This window comes from Rhipicephalus microplus, chromosome 3, assembly GCF_043290135.1.
Source record: "Rhipicephalus microplus isolate Deutch F79 chromosome 3, USDA_Rmic, whole genome shotgun sequence".
NCBI lineage: Eukaryota > Metazoa > Arthropoda > Arachnida > Ixodida > Ixodidae > Rhipicephalus > Rhipicephalus microplus.
The window spans coordinates 208,298,804-208,316,692 of NC_134702.1; the positions used below are offsets into that span (position 1 = coordinate 208,298,804).

The 17,889-nt window shown below is 47.6% G+C and overlaps 1 protein-coding gene across 1 annotated transcript in view; it reads right to left on the reverse strand.

Annotated features, from left to right (window-relative positions):
* LOC142804116 (zinc finger FYVE domain-containing protein 21-like) overlaps positions 1 to 17,889 on the reverse strand; it is a 40,278-nt gene that overhangs the window by 16,800 nt on the left and 5,589 nt on the right. The window contains exons 3-4 of the mRNA XM_075890694.1: positions 14,948 to 15,195; positions 7,167 to 7,276 (exon numbers count right to left, since the gene is read on the reverse strand). Of these exons, the coding sequence (XP_075746809.1) occupies positions 7,167 to 7,276; positions 14,948 to 15,195 (358 nt within the window). The remainder of the gene's footprint in view (positions 1 to 7,166; positions 7,277 to 14,947; positions 15,196 to 17,889) is intronic.

Sequence of the window (17,889 nt, forward strand, 5' to 3'; positions counted from 1 at the left end):
GGAGGCCTACCAACCAGCATAGAGAATGATGGTCGGTGATTACCGAGAAGCGACGGCCGTAGACGTATAGGCGAAACTTGTGCACGGTGAAAACGACTGCGAGGCACTCCTGTTCTGTGACTGTGTAATTTCGTTCTGCCTTGCTCAACGAACGACTCGCGTAAGCGACCACGTGTTCAGCATTGTCATGGCGCTGAACGAGCACTGCACCAAGGCCGATTCGACTGGCATCTGTGTGAATTTCCGTTTCAGCAGAAGGATCGAAATGGCGTAGTACCGGTCCTGAAGTCAGTATGAACCGAAGCTGCTTAAAGGCTGCTACGCAATCCGGTGTCCAGTGGAAAGGGACATCCTTTTGCAGCAAGTCAGTCAGTGGTTGTGCTTTATCAGCGAAATTCGGAACAAATCGACGAAAGTAGGAACACAGGCCCAGGAAGCTACGCAACTCCCTGGGGGACTGCGGCTGCTTGAAGTTGCCGACAGCGGCGACTTTCTGCGGGTCCGGTCTCACGCCATTTTTATCCACCAGGTGTCCCAGAACCAAGGTTTCACATTCTCCAAAGCGACATTTTTTTTAGTTCAATGTAAGTGCAGCTTCCTCGAGACATGTTAGAACGAGGTCAAGGCGATGATTATGTTCTTCAAATGTTCGGCCGAAAATCACCACATCGTCCAGGTAACAGGCAAATTTCCTATTTGAGGCCCCGTAAAACGGTGTCCATATATCTTTCAAATGTGGCGGGGGCATTACACAAGCCGAATGGCATAACATTAAACTCAAACAGACCGTCGGGTGTAACAAAGGCCGTCTTTTCTTTCTCAGCCGGATCCATGGGGATCTGCCAATACCCGGATCGCAAGTCCACCGATGAAAAATAGGACGCTGAATGCAGGCAGTCGATGACATCATCGATGCGAGGAAGCGGGTACACGTCCTTCTTAGTTATAGAGTTGAGACGTCGGTAGTCAACGCAGAACCTCCAGGATCCATCTTTTTTCTTGACCAAGATAACAGGCGCGGCCCAGAGACTTGACGATTCTTGAATTACGCCAGAGGTTAGCATCTCGCTGACTTGCTCTGAAATTACCTTGCGCTCTGACGCGGAAACTCGATAAGGTTTTTGTCTGAGGGGGTGCGCAGATCCGGTGTCGATCTTGTGACGAGTGCGTGTGCTGGGCGTCTGAGGTCTATGCGACTTCCGTGCAAAATCAAATACTTTAGCGTGCCTGGCCAGCAGTGTAACCAACACTTTGCGCTTATGCGAGGGAACAGACTTGCTAACCATCTTATAAAATTCGTATTCCCTGCCGGATACATCAGCATAGTCCGAATTTGCCGCATTGCTGAGAGCTCCTATGCAGATACTGCACTGCCCTTCAAACATGGCAAGGCGCATTCCCTCTGGTAGTACAACAGACTCGGATGAGCAGTTAACTACCCATAATTTAGTTTTTCCCTCGGTGAGAGACACAACGCAGCGCGGCAGAAAGATGTTTTTCTTCATGCAAGGCAAAGGCAATGGCTCAATTACAATATCAGGAGAACTGAAACTCGAGTCGGCATTCGAAGCAGCAACGGGCACTCTGGCAGTAGAGCGTGCCGGTAGAATAGCATCTTTAACTACAACGAGGTTGTCGTCTCTGCTACGCTGAGGCTGCTGGGCGAGGGCGGACAACAGAACCTCGCCTGCTCCGCAGTCGACAGTCGCACGGCACTCTAGCAAGAAGTCAATTCCAAGGATAACGTCATGGGTGGAATGAGCGAGCACTGCGAATTCTGCCTTGAACGCTTTACCAGCAACACAAACAAACACAGTGCACACACCTACTGGACACAAAGCCGTGCCGCTGACTGCTCAAAAAGTAGAAGATTTATCCCAATAAAACATAACCTTGCGGCCAAGTCTCTCCTTGAAACTAAACTCATTACAGAAACTGTTGCACCGGTGTCTACCAGAGCCATTGTGGGAACATCGTCAATGAATACATGAACCTTGTTGTGAAGTATGTGAACTAATGGAGGCATACTTGTGTGCAAAGCGGTACGTCCAGCGACCTCGCCTCCATCCGCCGCGCCGGCTAGTTTCCTGGTGGCGGAGAGGAAAGCCGCGGCCGGGGACGGGAAGATGGGGACCGTCGCTGGCGCGTAGTAGGTGGCGTCAAGCTCCTCACAGAGGCAGGCGAGTCACTGCGGATGTTCGGCCGGTGCCCGTGCCTCTGGGCAGTTGAATCCGAAGGCCAGTAGGCGTAATCGGGCTGTTGGCTTCACCGTGCAAGCATCGCTGGTCGGTCAGAAAAGGTCGTGCGTGGGCGACGTCGCGATGGCCAAAACCGGGCGATATGTCCGCGAACACTGCACTGGTAGCACACGGGGCATTCCCGAGGCACATTGAATGCTGCGGTGTGGAGAGGATGCCCAGGGAACTGTTGCCACTCGGACACAAACTGAGGCGGTCGGCTGTCGTAGCTATAACTGCTGCGGGGCACATAAGACGACTCGACGTAAGTAGCCGTTGGTGGCGGTGCCCTCAGCCGTGGACTGCGGGTGGAGTAACTGTGCTCGTCGAAACTCGCAGCATTGATGCTTGGGGATAGTGTATCACACTGCGGGTCTCCAGCTTGCATGGGAACAGAGACATGGCGACGCAGTTCCTCCCGTACAATCTGACGAATGGTGGAGGAAAGGTCGGCAGGTAGAGAATTTTGGCAGACATCAACGGTGGCAACAGTCGTAACGTTGGCTAGACGTCCGAACTTCGATGTGATGCGACGAGTTTTAAGAGCCTCGAAGGTTCGGCAGTGGTTAATCACGTCGGCCACGCATTCCAGGCTCTCCTTGCCAATGAGGAAGTGGTAGACGTCATCGGCGATGCCCTTGAGTATATGGCCCACTTTGTCTTCTTCCGTCATGTGGGCATTCACCGACTTGAACAACTTCAGAATCTCTTCAATGTAGGTTCTGCATGTCTCACCGGTGACTTGAGCCCTCTGCGACAACGTCTGCTCGGCACGTTTCTTGTTCGATGCTGGGTCTCCAAAGCATTTCTTAATTTCCCCCACAACCTGGTCCCAGGTTGTCAATGTGTCTTCATGGTTCTCAAACCATACCAGCGCCGTGAAATCGAGGAAGAGCCCCACGTGAGCCAGCTGGCTAGCCGCATTCCAACCGTTCGATCGGCTCACCCGCTGATAGTGCCTTAGCCATTAGTCCACGTCATCGCCGGGTTTCCCTGTGAAGGTTCGCGGCTCACTGTAGTGGTAGGGCGACGTCCTTGCGGCTGGTTGCTGGTTGTTTCCGTCCGAGCTCATTTCTTGAGGTAATGGTGCCAAACCCTCTAGTCGACAGCTGCGGCGAAGCTCGTGTAGCGGTTCCGTCGTTAGGAAACGGTGCCTCTCCTGTATCACTTGGTAGTAGCTAGCTTACCCAGCACCTCCACCACAATTGTGATGATGGAACGCGTTTATTTACAAGATGGGTAATGCAGAGGTGTAGCTCAGCGAAGGATCAACAGCGTCGCTCGCGAGCCAGTCAAGTCTCTTCTTCCTCTTCATCGAATCTTCGCTAGCGCGTTTCAATATGTTGCATTATATGATTTTGCTTGCAGTTACGGCTCATCAAAAAATGCTCTTGTGCAAAGATAGGCGACAGCAGATCGGACTTCCTACCAGCTAGGTATGGAATGCAGGCGTAGTCAGGCTGATGATAATGAGAATGATGATGACGAGGATGACAACAGAGCTTGATGCCACAGTGCATCGATGAACTCCACGCAAACACTAATTTCTAACTATCACTACCATGTTTGTCATTGCTAAATTGCAATGGCAAGACATAATTACTTAATACAATGTCACGCCAAATTGAAAAGCTGTAAGTAATCGCAAATTTCATACAATCTTCAGACCCACAAGTTGTGCTGAATCTTGCGCAAGGGCCTTACTCGACAAACCTTCATACCATAGCGTAGGCTGTGCGCGCTTGCTAGCTCGGTAATTTAGCACTTTTGGTTGTGACCAAATTCTTTCGAAATTCGTGCCCTCAGTGCAGTCGACAGCTATTTCAGTGCTGCTTGCCTTTTCAGAAACCTAAGTTTTAATAAACTGGCCGATGAGAATATGAAGCGCTGGGGTTTCGCCAGTCGGCCAATGCTATGGTATATTTCAATGTCCACATTTCAATGTCTCATCGCTAATAACAGAACCAATTGATCGCAACAATATTTCGATGTCCTTGCATAATGTTTTGGCAGCTAGTAAAATGTAACATAAAAAATCTGATCTCACAGACAGCTGACGAGCACGAGTGATCAGCAGCAACTGTATTTATGATGCGGACGGGGTCCGCTAGCTCAGCCTCCCATAGGGGGAGCCACAGTTGACAAAAGAGAGAACGAACACCTGTGCAGGTAGGGGGGACTCTGCGTTACATTAAGTTTATTTAGGAGCTTTATGTAGACTGCCCCACAAAAGCTAATCACCCCCCCCCCCCTTCTCAATGAAGAGAGAATGCAAGGCATTTTAGGAAGGGGCTTTTGCTTAGAAGTGCTGTCCCAATATTCAAGATGGTGGCAAATGTCCAACCCCTCTTCACTCCGTATAATTCAGAGAAAAATTCAGTTTGCTAGAAATAAAAAATTTTCATGAATGGGCATTCTTTCTCATCTCTTTCACGGCTGTCAAATGAATCTAGTTGAATACAAATGTTAGGCCAAGGCGGTCTCTCTGCTAAGGCTTCTCGCTGCTGTAGTCGGATCCACCCAAGAAGCATTTCGAAACTCTGGACACGTGGCGACTGACAAAGGGGTCGGAAACACGCATCGATTTTCGTACGTGTCCATCGCGACCTGCCACTGTGCGAAGGCTCACCGTTTCATCGACATCACGCCACGTCACGAGGAGCCGATCGTCCATCGCTAGTTGCGTGCATCACGCCTATGCACGCGCTGCTTGCCATACTATACGCATACTCGTACACATTTGCCGTGAGTATTTCATACCGCTTCAACCGAGACCGTGCACAAATGCAGCGTGTAGCTTGTGGGTCACGTGGCAACGCCAATCTTTCTGCAAACACAGCGCACTCTGCTGTAGAGGCCTACATGAGAAGGTGGCAGTGGCAATGGGGTAGAACGTCTGTGTCCTCACAGTACGCAGGTAACGCAGCACGACTCAAATTCAGAAGGTGTGGAGCGTGCATAACTGCAACGCTACAAACTCCGTTATTTTCCTTGCAATGCAGCACCTCTGAAGTATCAACAAAAACAAGTTTACTGGCCTTAAAGAACACAGGAGAATAAGCGAACAATCCGTGCGGAGAAGAAAGTGAAAAATCATTGTCAAGTTTTTTTTTAGAGATAACGCAATACAGAAACACGATCTTACGGTGAAGGTTGCACAATTATATGTCCAAGAAGACATAAAGATCATTACAGTTTGCACACTGGGGCGTAATCTAAAATGTATCCGAAGAATGAGTGACTGTGAATGTTTCAGAAAAATACATAGAAAGAGCCCTTGATCAAAAAGCTACAATGAGAATTGCAACTGCAGGTAGTGCAAGAGACCAGAGCGGGCCCAATACACATCATCTAAATCAACGCTTGCCCTAGGTCTCGCATGTCTATACAAGACTGTACAGAATGCTTCACATTTTATTTAAAACAATGCTAATCATCATTTCTACGACTCAACATGAATACTGAGCGCGTACAATTTTTTCTTTTTGGCTACTGCTGGCGCCATGGCTCGATGGGCAGAATGAATCAATCGCGTGTTTTCTGATCACATGAGTGTACAGTAGAGGGCAGCACCACCGCGCTATCAAGAGAAGACTTCAAAACGTACCGAGATGCACACCTTTTGATGTTTTCACCACAATGGAACAGATATTATCACACATTGATTAACTCTAATAGCTGCAGTAAACATTTCCACATCTGTTCGATCAGTTCGCTACACCATACAGGGGTGAATTTCAGCGAACAGAACATGCCAAAACCTGACTTCCTCGTGGGGTCAGACACAGTGCCATGCCCCGGCATGGCTTTACTTTAGTCATCGCTCAGGTCTCTCCTCAAATCCACGCAGATGCCATGTCCAGTAAGAGACGACGTTGAAATAAACTTTTTCTAAACACAATATTTTGCCTTTTACGGAAGATTACTGTGGAGACGGACACTCCAATAAGCCTATAGGCCAATTTTTGGGAGGCCCTACTAGTATGGTGGGGCCTAATCTCGAAATCCAAAATCTGATATACTACTATGCACACTCATGCTCATTGATAAGTTGGGTTAACATCTTACCTAACAGAAATCGTCGAATACAAACCGTCACCCTCGAGGCTATTATAGGCTGTTTACCACAGCGCGTGCCTGGTGGTGTTGACATCTTGTGTTCATGACTGTGGTCATGAACACAAGATGTGAACACCACCATTGCAGTAACCTTGTATTTTTCACCCTTTTGTGCATACGAGGATACTACTCACAATAAATAAACATCTTGTGATTTTACCGCAACGGTGATTAAAACCTATGTAAGTTAAACGCACTTTAAATACAGTTAGCATCACCATTTATGGTTTGCAAAAACCTAAAGCTATATGCATTTATGCACATACGTAAATGTTTAGGAATGAGGAGCTAAAACATTGAAAGACATGCGTTCCGGTAAGACGGTAAATTCAAACCATTGTCCAGAAACACGTTAACATAAAGAAGTATACGTACAAGCTAGAAGCCCCTATTCTTTTCCTGTATTGTACACAAGTATACTGTAGGGCAACCTTGCATCTGGCAAAACAAAAAACACTTAGGGTGCAACAGTATCAGCAGATGCAGTGCATCGGCTGTTCATACACAAGCCGCGGTACACACCAGCATTATCACTATTGCTCCCGGACACTTGAGAATGTACTCTATTATTCATGTTGAAGAAGTTATCTGATGGGGCCAAACGAAAACATAGAAAAGGTTCTGATACATTTAGATGCAACTAGGACTAGACAATAACATGTTTCCCAATTTTCAGCTACTGAAAGCCTGTCACAGAAAAAATAAAGATGAGTGCAAATGTTGATATTGAAAAGCATATGTTCCACAAAGAAGCAAGAGTATAAGCACAAAGAAAGTTAGAAATATTAGCAGGTGTGCATTTGAACTCACTCGAGTTGGTCATTCCGGGGCTGTTGGGCCTGAGGATTCGGTAAGTGCATATGCTGGCCAAAGGAATTTCTATGCACTCCTTGCTCTGAACATTTTCCATCTCGAGGATGCTGCAAGGAAAAAAAAACATCACAAAATGGGGTGAAAAATGAGCATCACTATTAAACAGCGGCAACCATACAGCAAAGAAAAAATAGAAGAAATAACTTCCAGTAGATATGTTGCACTGTACCAGTTATTCAGCATATTGGGTACTATGCTTTAAGAACCACTCATGATGAACTCAAATCCAATCAAGTTTCATTATTTCCTAATACAATGTCCAAGAAGGATATACAGAAGGAGGCCCGGAAGTATACACTGAAATGGGACCTCGTCTTACTAATTTCAAATTTATGACTATTACTGAATGTAGAAGGCCTAATATAGGGGAAAGTTTAAGCGGAAAGACAGGGAGGTTAGCCAGTTCTTAGACCGGCTGGCTACCTTGTGCTGGGGAAAGGGGTGAGGGGAATGAAAGATGTTAAAAAGAAATGTTGCGAAGAGAAAGAGAAATTACAAAAAAAATTGCAACAGAGGAAAGGCAACATCAAAGAGTATAAGACACTAAAGTCTGTCTCTGAGGCCAGTTATCCGCAAAAAGCGCAGCAAAGCTTTCAAAGCCTTCTGGGCTGAGGATGGGCTCGGCCAATGACCCAGAATCCTTTGTTCCGACAAAGGCCGATCGTCTAGTCTATCCAGAGGTGCAGTGAGTTCTTGTCTTTGCGCGTTGAAATGGGTGCACTCACACAGAAGGTGAGCGATGGTTTCTTCGCAACTGCAGTAAGTGCATGTAGGAGAGCTGGCCATCCCAATGAGATAAGAGTATGCGTTCGTGAAGGCCACTCCAAGCCACAGGCGGCATAGAAGAGTCTCCTCAGCTCGAGATATCCTTGGGGGAAGACGAAGCTGCAGATTGACATCCAAGTTATGCAGGCGCGCGTTTGTGAAGTCTGTTGAGTTCCACTGTACCAGTGTGAGGTCACGTGCAAGCGAACGAAGTCTTGTAGCTGCGTCGGTTCTTGAGAACGGTATGGCTGTGTATTGGGTACTATCGTGTGCAGATCTAGCGGCCTCATCTGCGCGGTCATTGCCATATATACCGCAATGACCTGGTATCCACTGATACACTATGCTGTGCTGTTTTTCAATTGCTTGGTGATGAAGAAGCCTTATTTCAGCTACTAACTGTTCATTGGGTCCATGGCGAAAGGGTGACATAAGACATTGAAGAGATGCTTTCGAGTCCGAGAAGATAGACCAAATTCCCGAACGTTCTTTCACTATAAACTCCAGAGCTGCACGTATGGCCACAAGTTCTGAAGCTGTCGACGACGTCAAATGCGATGTCATGAATTTAATTGTGATGTGCCTCGCGAGAATGACCACCGCCCCTGCAGAGCTTACTGAAGACACCGACCCATCCGTGTAAATGTGAAGGCGTCCGTTATGCTTCTCTTGCAGGAAAAGTAATGTGGCCTGTTTCAGGGCGAGATGCGACGACTTTTTCTTATTTTAGATGCCAGGAATTGTAAGAAGGGCTCTGAGTGGGTGTAGGCACCATAATGGTATCAGCGGCTGTGCTGCATGCGTGAAGTGCAACGGAAGCACTGCGCAATGCTGAGCTACAGTTGCGCTGAACGCTGAGTGGGGCCTGTAAGTTCGAAGTGAGGCAAAGTGATGAGATGGAAGCCGAGCGAAACGTCTTATGTCCATTCTCAAAGCGTATACGCGGATGTATGCGTTGACTGGATAATCACGCGCAATGATGACTGTCGCTGCTGTAGACGCGCATCCCGGGAGACCAAGGCATATTCTCAGGGCTTGGGCTTGGATCTACTGGAGGACGCGCAAGTTTGTTCTTCGGATCCCGCAAAGCACGGGTAAGCTGTATCGCATATAACCGAGGAACAGAACAGTGTAGAGTTGGAGCATTGCTCGTACCGATGCACCCCACGTTTTTCCAGCAAGAAACCTCAGTACGTGGGTGATCATGGTGAGTTTAGTTTTCATGTGGGCGATGTGAGGGCTCCAGAAGAGGTCGCGATCAACTATTACTCCGAGGAATCGGTGGGTCTTCACGTAGTTGATCGTGTGTCCGTTGATTTTAATAACATATGGGCTCATAGCCTTATGCGTGAATGCTATAAGCGAGCATTTCTCTGATGACAGCTCTAATCCCCGTTCTTCCAGGTACTTTGTCGCTATTGTAGCCGCTCTCTGAAGCCGGGCACGCAAATGAAGGCGTGTTACGCCTGACGCCCAGATGCAGATGTCATCTGCATATATTGTTAGATGGACAGATTCTAGAAGTGCATCAACCAGACCGAGTAGCACTAGATTGAAAAGTGTGGGGCTAAGAACACCGCCTTGTGGCACACCACGACGGTTGCAATGGTGCGTTGTTGTGCCATTCTCCGTCTGTGCAAAGAAAGTTCTGCCTTTCAGATAGCTGTGGATCCATTTGTAAACCCGACCCCTTAATCCAACATTTTCCATGACATCCAGAATGGCTTCATGTGATACGTTGTCGTATGCACCTTTCACGTCCAAGAACAACGCCGCAGGTAAACGTTTCAGTCTTTTTTGATGCTGACCAGATGAAACCAGGTCTGTAACGATATCAATTGCGGACCGTCCACGCCGAAAGCCCGTCATAGCATGAGGGTATACCTCGTGATGCTCCAAGTACCACTCTAGGCGAGTCAAAATCATCCTCTCCATCACTTTCCCGAAACAGCTGGTAAGCGCGATGGGGCGATAAGAGATCAAGTGCAGAGTATATTTACCTGGTTTAAGCACAGAAACGAGGCGGCTGGATTTCCATGAATGAGGAATAAATCCGCTGCTCCACGAGTCGTTGTACACGGATAGAAGGGCCCGTCGAGCTGGTTCTCCGAGGTTGCAAAGAGCCATGTACGTGATCCCATCCGGACCAGGCGATGAAGGTCGTTTGCATGCCGTCAAGGCCGCTTGTAGTTGCTCTAGAGAGAGGTGTCCATTCTTGAATCTCTGGAAACTGGAGCGTTTTCTAGGTGGCGCGTGGTGCACGCGGACGCATGACCGGCAACTTTCATGCAGAAATCTTTTGCTACTTCAATTTCGGTGCAGCCTTGGTGGAGAGAAAGACACTAGAAGGGGCGATGTTGATGTGGCGATGTTCGTAGGCCACGGACAATCCTCCATGTCTGCGTCAAAGGCTTGTGTGGATCCAAAGATTCGCACAGATGTTTCCAGCGAAAGGATTGAAGTGAAATGATTCGCCACTGAATTTTTTTCTGTAGACGCCTTGCCTCCCTCAAGTGGTGAATGGACTTAGTGCGCCTCTACCTTCTTTCTGCGCGACGACGGATCGCTCTGAGCTGTTCCAATTCCGCTTGATGTTGACAATATTCTGAAGTATGTTGAAAATGATAGGTCCCTTCTTGAGTAGCACCTCTAATCCTATCCTCGAGGGTGTCAAGAGGAGGCGCTTTATTTTCTTGACACCTCTTTTCCGTCAGTAGCCTGAACTTTGTCCAGTTGATGCGAGTCGAAGTGTCGTAGTTTGGCGATTTTTCCAGGTCCTTGATCTTCAAATAAGTTGGTATGTGGTCGCTTCCATGAGCTTCATAGTCTGCGAACCACTTGACCTTTCCATTTAGGCTTCGTGACACAAATGTTAAGTCAAGGCAGCTGCTGTATGTCGTTCCCCGTAGAAACGTTGGGCTTCCGTCATTTACACAAAGCAGCTGCTGCTCCAGAGCAAAGGAGAATACTTGCCTTCCGCGACTGTCTGTCTTCTGACTTCCCCATAGTGGGTGGTGAGCGTTGAAATCTCCGGTGATAATCCATGGTCCAGGTGTGGCTGTTAACAGTGCACGTAGTCTTTCAGGTTCAAAACGGTTTGAAGGTGATATATATGCGCTTACAAGCGTAAAATTGCAGTCTCTACGTTTAACTGTCAAGCAGACATACTGGTTGTCATCGTGAGGTGCTGCACGGTGCTTAATATAGGTAAGGTCGCATCTGATATATACAATGACTTTACTCTGTTCGTTGCAGGTAGCGGACTTGAAGGCTTCGTACCTGTATAGTCGTATTGCATTGTGTAGCCTCGGCTCACAGATAACAATAATTGGAAACTGGTTTTTAAACACAAATTGTCGGATATCAGAAATGCGGGGCTTGAGGCCTCGGGCATTCCACTGAAATATCGAAGCTCCTTTGACCTCTTTACGAAAGGCTTGCAGAGGCGGAGCCATGATGCCTTTCCAGACTTGATAGCACCGGCTTCAGCGCATCCACTAACTGAAGTGCACTCTTTGCAGCCGGGCTGTCAATGCTAGTGAGGAGCATACGAATGGTATTCATAAGGGCCTTTACTATGGCTACGATTTCTTTGTCGCGACTATCATCACATTCTTGTTCCGAAGTGATTGTAGACGAGCGATGCGGTGGCTCAAACGGTGGGTCTATCGTTGGCAGCGCTGGCCATGCTTCAGGCGAGTCGGTGATGCTCTTGTCTTGCTTGGAGGATTTGTTGTCGGCGCGTCTGGACGCTTGAGGTGGTATGCGGGCGGTCATTTGGCGAGGTTCAATCCTTGCTTCAGCACTGGGTCTCCTCAGGGGCCTCCGGCGACGAGATCGCCGGCGTCGTACTTGGGCAGCGGCCTCCCTGTGAGTTGAGCCATCCCGGACCATTTGCCTCAACACTTGCATTTCCTTTTTCATGATTGGGCAATCTTTTGACGATGCTTCGTGGGGGCCATGACAGTTTCGACATTTTCGAAGTTCTGCCTGGCAAGCGTCTGCGCTATGTGATTCTGAGCATAGCGAGCACACAGCCAGGTTTGTACAAACAGCACTGACATGTCCCAATCTATAATATTTCCGGCATTGAAGGGGCTTCGGGACAAAGAGTCGCACTGTGTGTCGAAAATGGCCGACCTTGACTTGTGATGGAAGGCTGTCACCCTTGAACACGAGCTTCACGCAGCGTGATTTGCCAAGGCGACGAGCTTGCAGTATGGTAAGTTCTGCAGACACCGGTTTGATGAGAGCAGCAAAGTCACTTTCGCTGATGGAAATGTCGACGTCATAAATGACGCCTGCCGTAGAGTCGCGGCCATCAGGTATATATGAGCGAACATTGATGTTATCCAACATCTTGACATTGCTCAGCACTTCCAATGTGCCTCGTTGAGTGACGTCTACGGCGAGGATATTCTTACGGCCGTTGATCCGCACGTCCGCGATCTCTCCCTGGGCGAGTTCCTCAAGAAACCTAGACGTGACTTGACGATTGAGCCGGTTGAGACTATGAGCCGCATCGACCGGCACAAACAGAATTGTGTATATCGTGGGCTCTCATGTAGTCGTCACATTCTTACTTGTTGTTGGAGATGGCAGTGAGTCTTCCTTTTCGCTGCCGCCTTGTCACAGGCACGAAGTCGCCTTCATCGGAGATGAAGGCGACTTTGTGCATAACAAACTTCGTTTACATAAACTGGGCTCTAAGTTCGCACAAACTTTGTTTACATAACAAACTGGGCTCTAAGTTCGCACGTTGACCAAAAATTTTTCATTCTTTTAGGTTAATTCTTTTAGGTCACAGGAATTCAATAAAGTTCGCTGCGTATGATGGTCCTATGCACAGTTCTATCATTTACCCAAGGTTATAGGCTTGAGAAATGTGCAGATCGCTAACGAGTCAATTTTACTGATTACCTTGGGGCTTCCCATAATTAATGACCAGTGTTACAAAACAAAAGCTACAGAAGTGCCAGCGCAGGTTAATGCAGATGCATCATACTAATCAGTGCAGCATCAAGAGCCCAATAATGCTACTCCTTTGGCCGGCGCCTCACTGGTGACCTTCGTGTTGTTTTAAAACCAGTGCATTCAGAATTATGGTACTGGCACGTATGAACACATTTGTTTACATGCTTGCCTGATTTATTTTTACGGTGTCAGATGGCACCACCTATCCAGGAAGCTGAATTTTGTTGCTACGGTAATCAGATAAGATATTTACACATTTTTGAAACATTTGTAGACAGACTAAATTCTCTTACAATTTTATAAGATAAATGCATAAGTTTCAAAACAGCAGCTATTAACGTGGTGGCAATAGTATAGCTGATAATAAACGCAAGTGAAGCACAAGCCACCTTTCGCATGATGCAGGTTCCTGTACGATGATAAAACCTGTATGCATTATGGGAAAAGTATTCATAGCGTAAACCTGCACTGCTGGAATACCCTTTACAACCATAGACTTGGCATGAACAGTGCAGTGTGGTCACATTTCCACTGAGCATCTGCTCTTTGCTACTTTCGTCCTATGCCCCCCATGCTTGACAAGCCGGCATACAGTGCATGACCTTTGATTTGTTTCATTGTGTGGGGACAGTACTGCTCGACTGGGAATCGCTTTCAGTTTCACATATTATTTGATAGTTTTTGAAGTTTGCTGGGAATATCTAATACCAGGCAAGTGACAAGATCGAGCATCTGAGGAACATTGAACTGCCGTCACTCAGACATGATAGTTAAATTGCCAGAATTGGCCATTAAACTCCACCAACCAACAAGGGCTCAAATATTTCAGTGCACACTGCGTGACATCGGGAAATGAGGAGCCACAGCTCAGTCATATGCTTTGAAACAATGTGATGACACACTGGGCACATAGCTCTGTGCGCTCTGGTACTTCAGAGCCCATAGCAAGGACATTGTAGTTTCACTGTACCTCCCACTTATTCACTCCTGCGAAAACACTTTCTGCAGAAAACCGCAGGCACACACAGGAAAGAATACTAGAAAGAATGCCTGTGCATATTCTCATGAAATGAAAACAAGAAAGCACTGCTTTTGGCTAGGTCATTAGAGAAGGGTGCAGCAAAACAGTGCTGTCAAGGCCAACTAGTACAGCAGACAAGGCACGCTTCCTTCACAGATCCCATGTCAATGGCCACATGTTGCAAGCGTCGGTGGTCTTGCACAGCACATCGGCTTTCCATAGGCACTGTCTTTATTTCAAGTCAGGACCTCCCCTACTGCTTTGGCATTTCCCTCTCCTTCACCGCATCAGATGCAGGTGGTCACCTTGGCAGTTATTTGTGCTAGCATAAGTTCCAAGAGAAGAGTTCAAGTGCTTTCCAGACGCAATCCTGCAGACACCAGTTGGGTGCGTGCATTCACCTAGTTAACTATAAAAGGCTTTCGCATTAAACATGCAATGGGTCTCTCTTAAAAAGAAAAGATACGTGTTCAAGAATTTCATGAGCCAGTAAAGGTTCTCATACTTTCAAAGGATTGCCAGCAACTTAGTGTAATAATACAGGAAACATCACCAATGCTCAATATGCTTAGCACCGTTTCTAATGAGAAATCCTGTGCTTGGTGTAGCCACCCAGGAACAGTAGGTTGGCCAATTCCCTAGTGTGGCTTAATTAAAACATTTTATTAACAAGATAAATTAGCTTACAGGCTTCTGTGGTTGTACCCTTAATCGTGTTATACCAACTTGTGAAAGCTTCTTCCATAATTATCAGGGCTTCACATCCCAAACGCACCATATGATTATGATAGATGCTGCAGAGTAAACATTGAATGCATCGTGCCCTTCAATGTGCACATAAATCTGAGTGCATGGGCTTCTAGGGTTTCATCTTTATGAACATGAAGCTGCGCAAGCTCCTTGGTTTGCTCGCTACGAAGCTTCACTTATCACCAGAAACCATGTTCCAGATGCTCACCGATGGTCAGGGGAGAGTCGACAGCAGTGTGGCAGGGCTGCACCCGCGTCGGGCACGACCGTGACGAGGAAGGGCGCGCCAGCGAGGAGCAGGCGCAGGTGCCTGTCGTAGAAGTCGTTCTCCCGCAGCGTCGCTGGACTGCAGTCATGACAGATGCGTACGGGGTCCACAAAGCACATGCGCTGCAAGGGAAGCCTACGGCTGCAGCAGCTGCTGCAGTACACGCGGCCACAGCGACGGCAATGGTGCTGTAAAAAGTACATCGGCCAGGATGACACTATCGGCCAACGAATGGACATTTCAAAGCCAATCAGAGCCTAAGGTCGATATGGCAGCTTCAAACAAAAGTCGGAAACAATACGACCAGCAGATGAGAACTGTGGAGAGGAACTTTCAAGAACCAGGTGAACTTTTTTGTATATCCACCACATACGGTTTATTTACTGGGTTCGGGATTTACATTAGGGCGATGATGGAGGGCTAAGTATTAATGTTGGCCACGTGGTGTTCCTAATCGTGAAGTTAATTTTATAGATAACCATTGAAGTTGCCTCTTATTCAAAGCATACACTGCTGAAATCTGTTTAATTGGCAATTTTCGACAAAGGCAGTTGAACTTCAACAGCAGCATAATACAGGAGCACTTGTCCTTAGAAATCTTTAGCGCTCTTGTATTTTGTATCTGTTGAAGCCCATATTAAGGAACCTGATTAAAATGAAGCTTTAGAGCCCCAAACTACCATGCGCCTCATAATCACACTGGGTATTGGCATGCAAAACTGAATGTTCGTGCCAATTTTCAGTACATGATTACTACAGTATTTTTTTTATTAGTGGACTGATGAAGCTGTTAGAGGGCGCCAGGTGAATGTTGATGAATCAGCAGTGCTACACTCCGAAACAGTAATAGTTATGCCAATGGCTTCCTGTGTTCTTAAATGCATACAATGTTTAGCAAAAGAGCATTTCCTGTTGCAATAGCAATTATTTTGGCATTCCAGGTGCCCTATACTGTTGCCATGCTGGTGACAATGCCAACACAGTCTGTACACGTACAGATGTTTGAAGGTCTCCAGTGCTTGACAACAGAGGAGAAAGCCACATATGTGGTGGTTTAATGGTTACAATGTGCGACTGCCGATTTGAAAGACATGGGTTCAAACCCAGCTGCAGTGGTCATATTTTGATAGAGGCTGAGCGCTAGAGGCCAGTGTACTGTGTAATGCCCACCGCGTCTTTTATCGGCTGAGTAGCTTTGCAATGTTAAATCTCATAAACCAAATGAAAATGTATTGAGGAAAGACGGATATGGCTAGAGAGATCCAGCATGAGGAAATTTTTACATTATGAATTAGCTAGCTGAAATAGATAAGACATGGTAAACTACTGAGAGCAAATCAGGTACAGAATATATAGAAGGCACACCAGATAGGTCAAGCGCTAAGTTGCAACTATCTTTACTTGCAAAAAATTTTTCTATATGTATACATTGTACAACCAGTATGGGACGCACTGCCCTTCATAACCTTCTTTGTCCTTGTGTACCTAATTAGCATCCTGCAGTTTACCCTTATGAAGCACCCTTGCAACCAGTTAGGCGAGGAACACTTTCTTATGAACGTATTGACTTTTTCTAACACACCATGCACATTTTGATGCAGCTTACACAGCTCGCCTCACCTCTGCTTGGCCAAATGCAGTGAGGCAACTTTTTCCATCACTCACGCACAACTTCTGCAAACAGTTTGCTGAACATTTCATCGTATATATTGAAACGCGCTAGCGAAGATTCGACGAAGAGGAGGAAGAGACTCGACTGGCTCGCGAGCGACGCTGTGGATCCTTGGCTGAGCTACACCTCTGCATTACCCATATTGTAAATAAACGCGTTCCATCGTCACAATTGTGGTGGAAGGTGCTGGGTAAGCTAGCTACTACCAAGTGATACCGGAGAGGCACCGTCCCCTAACGACGGAACTGCTACACGAGCTTCGCCGCAGCCGTCGACTAGCGGGCTTGGCACCATTACCTCAAGAAATGAGCTCGGACGGAGACAACCAGCAACCAGCCGCAAGGACGTCGCCCTACCACTACAGGGAGCCGCGAACCTTCACAGGGAAACCCGGCGATGACGTGGACGAATGGCTAAGCCACTATCAGCGGGTGAGCCGTTCGAACGGTTGGAATGCGGCTAGCAAGCTGTCTCACGTGGGGCTCTTCCTCGATTTCACGGCGCTGGTATGGTTTGAGAACCATGAAGACACATTGACAACCTGGGACCAGTTTGTGGAGGAAATTAAGAAATGCTTTGGAGACCCAGCAACGAAGAAGAAACGTGCCGAGCAGACGTTGTCGCAGAGGGCTCAAGTCACCGGTGAGACATGCAGAACCTACATTGAAGAGATTCTGAAGTTGTGCAAGTCGGTGGATGCCCACATGACGGAAGAAGACAAAGTGGGCCATATACTTAAGGGCATCGCCGATGACGTCTACCACTTCCTCATTGGCAAGGAGAGCCTGGAATGCGTGGCCGACGTGATTAACCACTGCCGAACCTTCGAGGCTCTTAAAACTCGTCGCATCACATCGAAGTTCGGACGTCTGGCCAACGTCACGACTGTTGCCAACGTCGATGTCTGCCAGAATTCTCTACCTGCCGACCTTTCCTCCACCATTCGTCAGATTGTACGGGAGGAACTGCGTCGCCATGTCTCTGTTCCCATGCAAGCTGGAGACCCGCAGTGTGATACACTATCCCCAAGCATCAATGCTGCGAGTTTCGACGAGCGCAGTTACTCCACCCGCAGTCCACGGCTGAGGGCTCCGCCACCACAGGCTACTTACGTCGAGTCGTCTTATGCGCCCCGCAGCAGTTATAGCTACGACAGCCAACCGCCTCCGTTTGTGTCCGAGTGGCAACAGTTCCCTGAGCATCCTCTCCA